The 13,949-nt window shown below is 51.7% G+C and overlaps 2 protein-coding genes across 2 annotated transcripts in view; one reads left to right on the forward strand and one right to left on the reverse strand.

Annotated features, from left to right (window-relative positions):
* Positions 1–10,193, reverse strand: part of FAM163B (family with sequence similarity 163 member B) — a 28,321-nt gene extending 18,128 nt beyond the window's left edge. The window contains exon 1 of the mRNA XM_048965927.1: positions 10,179–10,193. The gene's annotated coding sequence lies outside the window, so the exon portion shown is untranslated. The remainder of the gene's footprint in view (positions 1–10,178) is intronic.
* DBH (dopamine beta-hydroxylase) lies at positions 625–12,396 on the forward strand. The gene is made up of 12 exons (XM_048965909.1): positions 625–1,525; positions 3,302–3,448; positions 4,216–4,473; positions 5,292–5,468; positions 5,906–6,008; positions 7,054–7,220; positions 7,886–8,029; positions 8,107–8,145; positions 8,555–8,614; positions 9,168–9,295; positions 9,725–9,884; positions 11,819–12,396. The coding sequence occupies exons 1-12, from the start codon at positions 1,145–1,147 to the stop codon at positions 11,942–11,944; spliced, it is 1,890 nt and encodes a 629-aa protein (XP_048821866.1). The 5' UTR covers positions 625–1,144; the 3' UTR covers positions 11,945–12,396.
* Positions 12,397–13,949: the final 1,553 nt, after the last annotated feature.

A 13,949-nucleotide genomic window follows, 5' to 3' on the forward strand; every position in this document is an offset into this window, starting at 1 on the left:
GCAAATTCCTTCTGTACAGGAAGGCTCAGGCGCTCCACTTGCCAGCAGCCTGGAGTTTCATCTCCAATAGAACTTGTTAGCTAAAGACCCCATCCCACCCCCCGCCGAGGATCATTTTTCTTCCTGCCGTGCTGACAGCTCAGCTTCTTTCCCCTTAGAATTAGGAAACAAAGCCAAGATGGGAGATGAAGCCAATGAGGCTGTACTTGGAGGTTAGAAATGGGGCAAGGCACCGATCTGTTCTCGCAGCCAGACATCCACCCGAGGAGCCAGGGCTGGCACAAGAGGAGCATCCATCTGATGCTTTCTGCTGAGGATCTCAGAGCACAGCACGTCCAGGACTGAGTCCAGGAGCTTCGAGCACAGTGGGGATGCTGCTTTCAACTGTAGCGTGCAGCTGAGCTGAGTTGAGCTGTGCCCCTGGGGGGATGCAGCCCCCTGGCTGCTCCTCTCCTCCTGTGTCACAGTTGTGTAAAACATCACCAAGTGTGGCTGATGGACACACACTGATGACTCATTAAAACACCTGGGGACTGAGCTTGACCTGTTTCCCCTCGTAGCTTGGAAATGCAGAGCTGCCCAATTGACTTTGCTGCAAGGAGCATGAGTGAAACCTGAGCTGTGAGGGGATGGAGGAGATCCTGAGCAGCACTGAGAGCATCGCTGGTTTTAGGAGCCAGCATCAATAGAACAGGGCCACAAGCTCTGAGTCCAAATCAAGGCAGTGCGTGTGTGGATCTGAGAGCTTGAGGGGGTTCATGTGGCAAAATTAATAAACTAAGGAGAAGCAAGAAATGGGGCACAAAAAGTATCTTTAAGCAAAGAAGCAACAAAGACAGAGCCACACTGGGGTGGAAGCAGAACGTGTTCCTGCAGGGAGCAGCCTGCAAGTGAGCAGCACTTCTCAGCCACTAAGGATGATTTAGGAGCGAATAACATCAGCCCAGTCGAGTTCAATTGCTATTGATAATGTCCATGTGCAATTAGGGCCAATTAGAGGGAGGCAGAGAATGACAAGTGTTTGGCCAGGAGGTGGGGGGCGGGAGTCTATTGGGGGGGTCAATATCACAATCCAATTTCCCCACAACCAAATGCAATTAAAGGACAGCACTTATCCAGCTCACCCAGGAGGGCCAGCACATAAATGGCAAAAGCCAGGAGGGTGGGTGCCATCCTGCCCAGCATGCAGACCCATGGCAGCACGCCGTGTCCCTGCCCCAGCTTCAGGCTGCGGGAGCTGGCGTCCATGTACTTCACCATGGTGGCTGTGTTCTTGGTCATCCTGGTGGTGGCCTTGCAGGGCTTGGTTCCCCGTGGCACTTATTTCCCCTACAAGGTGCCCCTCGATCCCCAGGGGCTGCTGGAGCTCTCATGGAACGTCAGCTACCCCGAGCAAGCCGTATATTTCCAGATCCTCATCAGGAAGCTCAAGTTTGGGCTCCTCTTTGGGATGTCGGACCGGGGTGAGTTCGAGAACGCAGACCTGGCCGTGCTCTGGAATGATGGTCACAGTTCATATTTTGGGGTGAGTTGTGTGTTTTTGTGGCTGTGTTTGGGGTCGCTGCCTGATGGGGGAATCTGACCACCGTGAGTTTGGAGGATTGGGCACAGGGCACAGGACCAGGTCAAGATGGTGCAAAGGGGCTGCGGGGTTTCTGATCCAGACATTGATGCTATGAGCTTGGTATAGGATCTGAAAATGCAAAGAGGAAGGGATAAATACAGCAGCACATCAGCATGGCTAACAGAGCCAAGCTCTGGGTGTCTGCTGCATCTGCAGGAGCTCCAACAGGTGGTTGCACCGAGCAGCTCTGCCACGCACACACATGCAGGAGGCACCCACAGCTCGGTTCATTGCGCGCTGCTGCCAGCAACATTAAAAATTAACCTGCAGCTCCCATTACTGACTTTGAGAAAGTGCAAAAGTTATCGAGCAGAAAGCCTGCTCCTGCCAGCGCCAATAAGCCGGCTGCAGCTCATGTCTGCAGCTACAGCAAAGATCAACAGGACGCAGGAAAACACAACCTGACGGCTGACTGCCAGCAGCGCGGCGTTATCAGAAATTAAACATGCAGAAGTATTTGGGCAGCTGGTAAATCCTGAAGGGAGCAGAATAGGAGGGAGACAACTCATTTCTAATTTTGCTCTTTGTTTCTGCTGCTGCAGATCGCTGCCCTTTCCTATGCTGCCCACTGTAGGCTCTTGGGTGGTTGGTCTTTCTGCTACAGTAACTAACCCTATGTTCTCCCTATCCCCAAACCACCCCGGTCACATTGCAGTTGTGCTTTGCTGCAGAATGCAATTCATATTTTTTCCCCCCATGTGAGGCTTTCCAGTACGTTAAATTTTACCTCTGCTTGCTTGAAATTAGCCATAAAACATATTCTTTTGCAATCAGCCGTGATGTGATCTGCAGCGCAATGGAAGGATAAAAGGGAGGGCTGATTATCTGCACTGTTTTCTTGCTAATTACCCACCATTCAGGATGTGGGATGACCTGAGTGCTACAGCATTTCACAGCACTGTGTTAAAAAACCATAAAGAATAATTCCTAATCTCGCTGAATGAGCACCATGCAGCATTTGGGCTTTCACTTGGTGCCACACAGCATCCTGCCAGGAGGTTTCTATAACCTCTCCAGCCCCGGTGTTCTCCCTCCCAGCAGCTTTTCTGCTGGATGTCAGCTGTTAAAAGATCCAAATTTGCTCTGCCCCCCCATGTACTACAAGATTAATTTGCACAATACGCTCCTATGAAAACAAATGTCAAGCTAGCTTCATGGAGCTGATTTTACTCTCCCCCTCTAAGGACAATATGTTCTCAAAATACCACTCTATACTTTTGGCTGAAATGGTGCCAAGATGCTTTATTCTCTTTCTTCTGTTTCTTTCCCCAAGATAAGAGAAGCAGTGCCACTCACAGTGCTGCAGCGAGGTACTTCTTGGAGGCCTTTTCTTGGCAAACAAAAGCCATCAACAGGAGACGCAAAAGATCGAAATAATAACGCTGCTCAAATCCAAATTACAGAAGGATTTGTACTCTCAACCCTCAGTCTTTCAGCATAGGAGCACCATAGTGCTTTGCTTCTTGGTATGGCTTTGTCACCACCATTAACCAGGTTAAAGAGGAGCGAGCCAAAGGAGGGTGACCCAGAGAGGGATGATTCAAAGGAGATGATCCAAAGAGGGCTGACCCACTGAGGGACCTTATGACCTGCACACCACTGGAGGTCCCCACCCTGAGCCCTAGGGCCACATAAGACCTGCTGCCTCCCCTCTTACTGGGTGCTCTCCCCCCACAGGATGCCTGGAGTGATGCCCATGGGCAGCTGCACATGGACTCCCAGCAGGACTACCAGCTGCTCGGGGCTCAGAAGGCCCCCGAGGGACTCTACCTTCTCTTCAGAAGAGCATTCAGCACCTGTGACCCCAAGGACTACCTTATAGAGGTACAGCATCACCCTCTCCCTGCTGCAACACACTCGGCCCCATCTCAACCCCCATAGCATCAAGCAGAGCACCAACCTCCGACCTCACCACTGTTATGTTTCGTGGGGCAGCATCAGGTGTTTGTGCTGCTTAGAGCAGAAAGGAAGCATGCTACAGATGTCATGAGCAACGTTTGGCACAGTCTGTTTACAACCACTTATAAACCTCTATAACGTGTAGATTTTAGCTTGTTTGCATCACCCGCTCCTGTTGAGCATGTGTTAGGTCTATATAAATCCCTTCCTGCATCACTTGGGTTTGCAGTCTGCAGCCAAGCGTTACACTGAGATGTTGCTCAGCGGGAGGCAAATAGGAGGCTGCAGTAGGAGCTGAGCAAAGATGCAGCAAACAGACCCTGGGTCCAGCAGCACTTCCTCAGCCCGCAACACTTTTAGCAGGGCCCCTCACTGTTCACTCATAGATCATAGAACAGCTTGGATTGGAAGAGATCTTAAATGTTATCCACATCCATATCCAATCCCTTGCTGTGGACAGGCTTACCCTCCAGCCAATTTGGTCTTGGATGTCTCCAAGGATGGAGCATCCACAATTACTTTGGGCTGTGTAGCTCATTAGAAGGAGCTGGGACAAAGGGAGGCCCTGGGGGAGGTGTTCCATTTCTGCTGCCCCTGGCTCACCCAAGGACTCATGCCTCCAGCATCAATACCAAATATCCACACAAGTACCACTCTGCATGCAAAATTACCTAACTTTGCTCTTGCTTCAGGATGGCACCGTGCACCTTATCTATGGGATCCTGGAGAACCCCGTCCATTCTCTCCGTGCCATCAACATCTCTACCATGTACAGAGGGCTGCAGAGAGTGCAGCTGCTGAAGCCCAACATCACTATCCCTGAGCTGCCCGACAATGTGAAGACCATGGAGATAACGACCCCCAATATTGTTATTCCCAGCCAGGAGACGACCTACTGGTGTTATATTGCAGAGCTGCCGGACAGCTTCGCCAAACACCATATTATCATGGTAAGGGGCAGAGCAGTTGCGTTCACATACCGTTAAGGTACTCTGCAAAGCCCACTACTTCCCTGACTTTCCACTGGGAGAATTTCGGACCCAAACGTATTCCTTACAGCAAAAGAATTGGGCATAGGTATACTCTGGGGGGTGGGGAGGAGGGGGGTGAGCACCCAGCAAGCAGAAGGGAAGCCTGACGCGAGCTGCAGCGAGAGCACAGGGATTTATAGGGGAAGGATGGCTCTGCAATGGAAAGCTTAGAAGGAGGATTTTCTCTCCAACAGATGGTGTGAAATGAATCATCTGTGTGTAAGTAAAAAGTGCGTAACTCCTGATACCTTCCCGCTGCTGCAGATCAGTTTTGCAGCTGGCGATTTTGGCCAGAGCCATTCAGCAGCCCTTCTACCCCGAATCCACCTCTTTGCGCCCAGAGCAGCTGCTGGCCAGGAATGGAGCCCTGAAGCTGCAGGCAGTAGGGCCAGGACCCTCTTTGTGGAAAACCAAAGCCCTCTCAGCCTAGCAAAACTGGCAAAGGACTTGGTCAGCACAGAGCAGAGCAAACTGTTATTCATCCAGTGCGACCTCCTGCAGGGAGGGTACAAGATGTTTCTCCAGGAGCTCTGATGGACTGGTCCTACAGCCAGCCAAGAGCTCTTGGTCTTTGGTCCCTCATGCCCAGAGCATGAGCATCCCATGGCATGGTAATACTTGATAGTACATACCCATGGTGGGCTCTGTGTGGAGCATGCACGAACAACCAGGACCAGGGATGGGTTCTCAGAAATGATCCTAATGTGCTTCCCTCCTTCTCGGATGCCATTTTGCAGTATGAGCCAGTGATCACAGCAGGCAATGAAGCCCTGGTCCACCACATGGAAATCTTCCAGTGCGCAGCCGAATTTGACAGCATCCCCCATTACAACGATCTGTGTGACTCCAAGATGAAGCCAGAGCGGCTCAACTACTGCAGGCATGTGCTTGCAGCATGGGCCATGGGAGCTCAGGTGGGTGCAAGTTGGGATCCATCATCACTCCTGGGGACCTTTCCTGCCGTCTCCCAACTGTTTCAGGCCCATTCTCACGGGAACGAGCATCCCTGCATGGGCTGCCCCAACCCCAATTGGGATTTGGGTTCAGCTTAGCACTCTATTCTCCTCCAGGATATGTTTGCATTTCCTCCTCACCTCAGCCCACCTCCTCAGCTCCTCAAATCAGTATGATTCCCCTCTCCTCAGTGATTATGCCATCACATGTTCAAGGCAAGAAGTCTTTAGTTGCAAGAGCAGCCCAACACCAAGCACAACAGAAGGCACAAGTGATGACCCCCGCCCTCAGCAGGGCTCAGGATTACGCCCATACACTCCTCTCCTTGGTCATTTCAGCTTGTTTTCCATAAAAACCACCCCATCATTCCCTTAATGACCCCCCCCTCTGTTTCCAGGCTTTCTACTACCCCAAAGAAGCAGGGCTTGCCTTTGGTGGTCCGGGCTCCTCCAGATATTTGCGCCTTGAGGTTCACTACCACAATCCGCTGTTATTCAAAGGTGAGTGGGGGGCACGGCGATACCCAGCGAGACATGGGAGAGCTGGGTTAGTGCCAGGGATTGTCAGGGAACAGACACCAGAGCCTAGATCCACCCTCAAGCATGCGGGCAGAGAAGATGCTCAACACTTGTATTTAGGGGGGCTGCTATGGGATGCCCCCCAACTTCTGTGCAGGGTGGTGATGGGGGATGTGAGCTCAGAGCCAACAGTGATACCAAAGTCAACTGGGGAGATAGCACCAGCCTGGCTAGGAATGGGGGAATTTGGATGTTGTTTTAGTGGCATTCCTGCTTCGATAACGTTGTCAGGAGACACATTAAAAAAAAAAAAAAAAAGAAAAAGGATTGCAAACAACCCAGTTTCTTCATTTACATAAAATCATGTAACTTCTTGACTACCCAAGTGTATTTTTAGGACACCAGAGCATATGTACTGTAGATCAACCATAGCACCTTCAGCAACTTGAGAAGAAACACATCTATAAATATGGAGCTCACGTCTTTCATAACTTATCATCTTTGCTGTGTTAACCAGTAGGGTCTCCCTTGTTATCCTCATGCCATGATGGGCTCCAACCCAGAGACTGGAGGCTCACACCCAGCCCCACATCTCAAGGAGGAATTTGCATTTTCCTTCCTGCCACGTTCCTAGTAAGAACATGGTCTTTTTTTTTTTTTGGAGATGCCAGTAAAACAAACAAGAGCTGTGTTTTTGAGACAATCAATTAATCATAGAATCATTAAGGTTGGAAAAGTCCACTGAGATCATCAAGTCCAACTGCTGACCCATCACTACCATCCCCACTGACATCCCCACGTCTATAAGTGCCTCCAAATTACCCTGAGATCTGTCCTTCTGCTCTGTGCTCCCTACAGGGACTGCTTATCTCTCTGTTGGGAGCAATTGGCGACCAAGCCTTGAACGCATGGAGAAAGCTGTGAGCAAGAAGCTCGAGCACCTCTCCTTTCACCTGTGCCAAGCAGAGCATCATTTTTCAGTCCTGAGCCCATGCTGTACCTGATGCTCTGTCCTCTCTCCTGCCAGGGCGCCGTGATTCCTCAGGGATCCGCCTGTACTACACAGCCAACCTGCGTCCCCACGATGCTGGCATCATGGAGCTGGGCTTGGTCTACACACCAGTGATGGCCGTGCCCCCGGGGGAGACCACCTTCATCCTCACAGGGTACTGCACTGACAAATGCACCCTGCAGGTGAGTGCCCCGCACCCCGAGCCCTTTCCCATAGAGTTGTGCTGGAAGAAAGCCCCCTGCATGTGATCCACAGTGAGCAGCTGGTTGGGATGCACTGAATTCCCCAGGAAGGCAGCTCTCCTCTGGAACCACCTGCTCCATCTCCCTCGAGTGCTGTTCTCATCTAGGAGGTCATACTGCTGTGCTATGCTGGGTGCTCTGCTCTATGGGAATGCAGGGATCACAGAGTTATAGAATGGCTTAGGTTGGAACTAAAGAACAGCTTGTGTTGGAAGGGATATTAAAGATCATCTAGTTCCAAATCTCCTGACATCGCCCCTGCTTTCTGGAGCTCCTCAAGAGCTCACTCAAGTACGTTTTCAAACTGCTCACCCTGCTCTCAGGCAGGTTTTAGTGGTTATGTTTGTAGGACCTACCCAAAACAGGTAATTGGTGCAACCACTAACAAGGGCAAGGAAGCAAGCAGCTCACAGGCTCCTGCTGACTTCAGGCATGGCTGCACATTAGTTGCATATAACAGCAGGCTGAACACCCACCCCTCTGCAAAGAGCTCACTTGTAGGGTCCCAAAACCCTAAATCTCAGCACAGGCTGCACCCAACCCAAGCACACAACGTAGGAATGCATGGGATGGATGTGGGGGTCAGTGGAGCCATCCTTCCCCAGGCACTGCCTGAAGATGGGATCCGCATCTTCGCCTCCCAGCTCCACACTCACCTGGCAGGGAGGAAAGTGGTGACCGTGCTGTCACGGGATGGCAGAGAGCAGCAGGTGGTGAATGCTGATGGGCACTACAGCCCACACTTCCAGGTACAGCCCTGCTCCCTGCGTTGGGTCGGTGCCACCCGTGGGTGCAATTCCGACACATTTCTCCTCCTCCCACTCAGGAGATCCGCATGCTGAAGGAGTTGGTTGCAGTCTTTCCGGTGAGTGACTCCATCTTCTCTCTGCTGCTCCATCACTGCTGCCCACAGGTGCCCTGCTCAGAGCCCCAGCCCTGCTCCTCCCTCCATGGTGCTGTGCTTGGGCTCCTGCAGGTGGACGAGCAGCCAAGTTGGGTGCAAATCTGGCTGTGCAAACTGTTGCCCAGGTGCACTGTTAAGGGCAGAAATTCTGAGGAATTAAGGAAAGGAGGAAATGTTTCTTGGGGTATGGCTGAAGGGCATCTTCCAGGGAGGTGCAATTGTAGCAAGTGCTTGGGGGGCACTGGGGCTGAACCACCAAAGAGCACAGAGGTCTGCTGCATTATGGATTCACTCATGCCAGTATTTGTTGTCTGGGGAGGGGGGAAGCTTTGTATTTCCCCACCCCCTCACGTCTGTTGAAACCTCACAGGGTGACGAACTCATCACCACCTGTACCTACAACACAGAGGGCAGGAGCAAAGTGACCGTGGTGAGTGCAGCACTGGAGGAGTTGAAATCAGTGCAAACTGGGCTGAACCAGAAACAAGAAGGGGGGGGGAGGGTTGGAAAAGAAATGAGCCAAGGCTATGTTGCCTGTAGCTGGGATGCCAAGGTGCTAATTGAGAAGTAGCATGTGTCACTCTAATTCCCATCACAAACTGTTCCACCGGGGATTAACGGTAATTAAAGAGAAGTGTGGTTTGTTTTTTTGGTTTTTTTTTTGAGTGAGAGAGAGAGGCATGTTATTTCTCTCTTTTTCCTAGCAAAAAGAAAATAAAAAGAGCCTGTCAGAGGTACCATCAACAGGCACAAAGCTAAATATAGCAGAGGGTTTAGAGAAAATCTGCATTTTAATGTAAAGCACACAAGCAGGCCTGAATGCCTGACCTTGCACAAAGGGCAGTGAGTGCACACAGGTCTGAGCTCAGTGCCCTGCAGCCCCTCTGCCCTTCCTGCATCCCCTGTTGCTCCAGCATTGCCAGGCTGGATCCCGGCACGGCTGCTGCATAGACAGGGGTTGTTTCTTGGTGTCTGTGCCACAGGGTGGGTTTGGCATCATGGAGGAGATGTGCGTGAACTACGTGCACTACTACCCCCAAACACAACTGGAGCTCTGCAAAAGTGCCGTGGATCCGGGTTATCTGCACCTCTACTTCAACACCGTCAACAGGTACAGGGTGACTGAAGCAGGGAAAGTGCTGGGATCCTTCTATGCAGTATTGGAAGAAGAACTGGGAATGGGGGTTTTTAGTGCTGGTTGAACAGGGCATGGCTGAAAGGAGTCCCACCCCAAAGCAGGCACCAAGCCCAGGCTTTAAGGCTAGAGGCAGCGTGAGCCCCCGGGAATGGGGAACTGCCTGGGTTTGGGGCTGTGCTGCATGGCCCAGTGTAAGGGGTCTGTAAAGCACACCGTGTGATCCCAGGCAGACACTGAGCAGCCCTGCAGGGAGATCTGGCCTTGTAGGGATTATCCTACACACAGACAGGCCCCAAGTCTTCCATATGCAGTTTGGAGTCTTTCCAGGTTGAGCTTAAGGCAGGGAGGGATGCTCACCAGAACATCTCTACAGCATTTCAGCGTGGCATCTCTCCTGCACAGGTTTAATGATGAGGAGGTCTGCACGTGCCCACAGGTCTCCGTCCCAGAGCAGTTCTCCTCTATCCCCTGGAATGCATTCAACAGAGATGTGCTGAAATCACTCTACAACTTTGCTCCCATCTCAGTGCACTGCAACAAATCCTCAGCTGTGCGCTTCCCGGTACGTAGAGCTTCCAGAGCAAAAGGCTGATGTGCAAATGGCAGAAATCCAGGCCTGGGGGGAAAGCAGCTCAGCAACACTGCTGGGCTGAGCCCATAAGACGGGTTGGGGCTCTGGTACCTGGAAATGTAGGGCAGGGAGCTGCTGCAGAGCCCCAGCACCAGCATTAAAAGAATACATGATGGAAAGTGTAGAAATGACAACAGAGCAGTAAGATCCCAGGCTGCACCAAGTGAGGATTTGCTCAGTTGCAACACTCAGGAGTGAAGAAATATAGGAAAAAAAGCTGCTTACCTTCAGAAGGCCTCAGATATGCAGGAATCTACAGCAAGAAACCTTCACCTCCACTGCCAATCCTTAAATGAGGTCTGGGTAGGGGTGGATCCTGTCTCCAGCCCTTCTGGTCACTCAGTGCATTGCATACACCTGAGCTCTCCTGGGTTGGCCCTGCCTTCCCACCAGGTGCTCAATCACTGCTTCAGGCCCTGACTTGGCATTTCCACTACAGTGTGCATGGCTGGATGCAATTAGAGAATCTGCATTTGCATAAAGTGATTTACAGCCCTCTTTAAGCAACCCGGAGTGTTGAAGCATGTTGATATGGAGAACCAAGGAGAAACGTGAGGGGATTTACAGGATTTGGGCCAATCACATCAGGTCCCAGCAGATCAAGCTCGTTGTGTGCTACATCTGTGCAATCTCCAAAAGTAGATCCACAGCAAAACAAGGAGGACAGAAAAACCATGCCCAGAAATGGTGGTTGTGACAACATCATCATCAGAGATGACATACATCAGTGGAGATTTAAAAGCTCCAACGGTGCCTTTCTCCACCAGTTCCTGGTGCCATCCTGCAGGGCAGGGCTGAGGGCAGCGGGGTGATGCTGGCACAGCGATGGGACAGGGAGCTGAGCAGCCCTCGCTGCTCCCTTGGTGGTTCAGAGCACACACAGCCCCAAAGCTCTCACTGCTCCCCTAAACCTTGAGGTCACAGAAAGCTGCTGGTTTTCCATCTGGCATACTGCAGCAATGCTGTCCTTTTCCAGTCATGTGTGGGGGGAGGGTTCTCTGCTCCCCTCCACTTTATGCAGAGCATACTGATGTGGTGCAAGCTCTAAGTTCTGGCCTGATTTGCTTGACACGCCACAAGGATTTCATCCTAAAACATAAATTATACGTTTCTCCTTCTGCTGATGACTCACCTTTACCTCTTTGTTTCCAGATCTCCCTCCTTCTGCTTGCTGCAGCTCAGCCTGGCCATGATGGTTCTGTCTGAGCAAGGAGCCAAAGCCAGCCCATGCTGAGCCCCCACACCCCCAGCCCCTACTCAACCCAGCACATCACATAGGAACTGAATCCTGCCCTGCAGGCTCAGCCCTAGGAGCAATCTTAACCCAGCAGGTTGCCCCTTGCAGGCAGCATCCCTGAGAAAGCCACCCCCATACATGAGAGATGCTGAAGATTTTCTCTTGGCTGTGGTCACCACGAGCTCCCATAGCTGTGCCAGCCCTTCTCTGCCTCTGCCTGCAGTGTCTCATCCGTGCTGCCATGTTTAAACAACTGCACTGGCACATTGCAAATGTCACCTCATCTCCAACCTCCCTGCAGCCCCCGTAAGGAGCCTTTCTGAGCACAGTGGGTTGGAAGGACCCGTGGCTTTGAGCTGTCTCTATTGAACTCGGTGGGCAATGCATTTTGGGCTGGAAGTTCCCCCATTGTGTTGCTTTTGTGCAATATGCTGCACCACAGACATCTGCTCTGTTCCCTGGATGCGTGGGTGCGCCTGCAATACAAATAATTAGTAATGCCTCGTGGGAAAACATCCTGCTCTGGGTTAAAAACACTTCCAATGTTAAAGATCATTTCATTTTTATAAGCATGTAGAAACATAGAGTCCCCGGGTACTCTGTCTCACAGCATGCAATTCTCTTGCAGGGTGTGTGGGAGAAGCAGCCTCTTCCTAGCATCACCAAGACACTGCGGGAGCCCCAGCCTCACTGCCCAGGGCCTCGTCCTGCCATCCCTGTGCCCATCAACCTGGGTGACATCAGGAGGGGCTGAGCTGCATCCCAGTCCCTGCTGGTGTGCCGTCACCGCGATGGGACGCAGCATGGACAGCCATAGGGAGCATCATTTCATTGCTCCCTGCCTCCCTGCCCCAGCTCCTGCCTCCGGAGGGGGTTAGGTCTCATCTCTCCCAGTTCAGAAAGTACCCTGGAGATGGAAAGCTCTATATTTAGTGCATTATTAGCAATCCTGGCTCTGAGTAATGCTGCTTTCCGCCCCCAGAATCATAGCGCGGAGGTTCGCTTTGTGCCGAACCCAGCTTGGCCCCGGGGATGGGGGGAAAGAAAACATTTTTCCACAGGGAAACTGAGGCATGGAATGCAGATGTGGGAGTAGCGGGGGAGCCTTTCTGTATCCACCCTGATGAGCTCTCCCACGTTGGGGATTATTCACCTTGATGCGACCAGATGCCAGTGGATGGGAACAAATGATGCTTTGGTGATGGGACTGAGAGAGAGGGGGAGATGGGGGAGGGAAACTGGGGGGTTGGGGAGAAAGAGACAAACCTTTTGGAAGGAAGAATGACTTCATTAAATATTGAAATGAAAAATTAAAAAAATAATAATTGCTTTTTGATGGAATCAGGGAAAGGACCCAGGGTGTCCATCCCAGCTGGGGGCCTTGTCCAACCCAGAGGCTCCATGTACACACACCAGGCTCTGCCTCCCTTGATTTGGGACATGCTCTCCATACACACAACCCCTACACATCCTTTCAGGATGAAGACTGAGCTTTGGTAGGGAAGACAGTGCTGCATTATCTCAGCAGACACACGGCCAATCCTGGCATCCCCGAGTAGCCAACGTGAACACACATTTATTAGGACAAATGGACAGGAGTGTGGCCCCTCAGGGATTGCTATCACATCCTATTCACAGACAAATCCACCTGGATTTTGTTTGTTAATGTTTGCAGCAAAACCAAAACATTCTGGAGCTCAAACCCTTGCCCACGGCGCTTGTTGCACGAGGCAAAGGGATTGGAACTGGCTCCAAAGAGAATGCAAAGCAAGCAGAGCTAGTCAGAGGGAATAAAATGAAAAGCATGGAGTGTGATTATTTCTTCAGGCAGGTAAAAGCTTCAGCAGAGATCAGACCCTTGCTGTGCTGTGAAGGATGGGGCAGAGTCCCTCGCTGCCTGTGCTCATTTGTAATTAAAACAGCTCGGTGATGGGGTGAGCAAAGGGACCACAGACCTGTCCTTTTGCTCCCTCTGATTATGGGGAAGAGGAGGGTGGTTTCCATAGGTTACCTGCATAGGGCAGAGGGGCTGGTGGCTACCAGGGAAGGGCTGGGAGCTGGGGCTGGCAGCTCAGCACCCGCAATGGATCACCCCCTCCATGGTGACCTTTGGGATGGTGCCAGCGTGGGGACCGCAGGGCAGCCCTGCTGCCAGCAACCCTGAACAGCGAGCTGAGCACACAGTGCCCAGTGGGGACACTCTGTGTGGGCCAACACATGTGGAGCTCCTCCAGATTCAGAGGATGTACACATAGACCCACACATACATGCAGTATGTATGAGAGTGAGCCAGATCCAAGCTGCAGTCGCCTTTGGGATTTTCCAGTCTTCTCCAGGGATAGAAGATGGAAATCTTTCCCCCAGCTCAGTATTAAGGTGCTGTGTGGCACCGTCATGTTTTCCTCATTTCAAAAGCAGAGTGCAAGCCAGTGGCACTCCCTGGGGCACCAATTGCTCTCTGGATGCACAGCTCAAAACTTGCCTTTGCTCTTGTGCTGCTGGAAATGGAAAAGGTCAGTGACTGGGACTGAGGAAGATCAGCCCTCCCCATCTCCTGCACAGAGACAGCCCTTCAGCAAAGCAAACAAAACTGAAGCGAGCACAGAATGGTTGGGCACCCTGGGCTTGATTTTTAAAGGGATTGAGGTGACAGTTACCAATGGAGCCAATAGAAGCTCATGCTTAAAACCGTCTTGGATAAAACCAATTACATCACGGTTCAGAAGAATCCTGCAGCAGGGAGAGCATCCCCTGCCCCT

Source organism: Lagopus muta, chromosome 19 (genome assembly GCF_023343835.1).
Source record: "Lagopus muta isolate bLagMut1 chromosome 19, bLagMut1 primary, whole genome shotgun sequence".
In the NCBI taxonomy this organism is placed as follows: domain Eukaryota; kingdom Metazoa; phylum Chordata; class Aves; order Galliformes; family Phasianidae; genus Lagopus; species Lagopus muta.

Bases quoted from the DNA above. Each gene is read 5' to 3' on its own strand.
- DBH (XM_048965909.1), top strand. From the start codon at position 1,145: ATGGCAAAAGCCAGGAGGGTGGGTGCCATCCTGCCCAGCATGCAGACC. The intron at 6,009-7,053 runs GTGAGTGGGGGG...CTCTCCTGCCAG, and splicing joins CAATCCGCTGTTATTCAAAG to GGCGCCGTGATTCCTCAGGG. The intron at 9,296-9,724 runs GTACAGGGTGAC...TCTCCTGCACAG, and splicing joins TACTTCAACACCGTCAACAG to GTTTAATGATGAGGAGGTCT.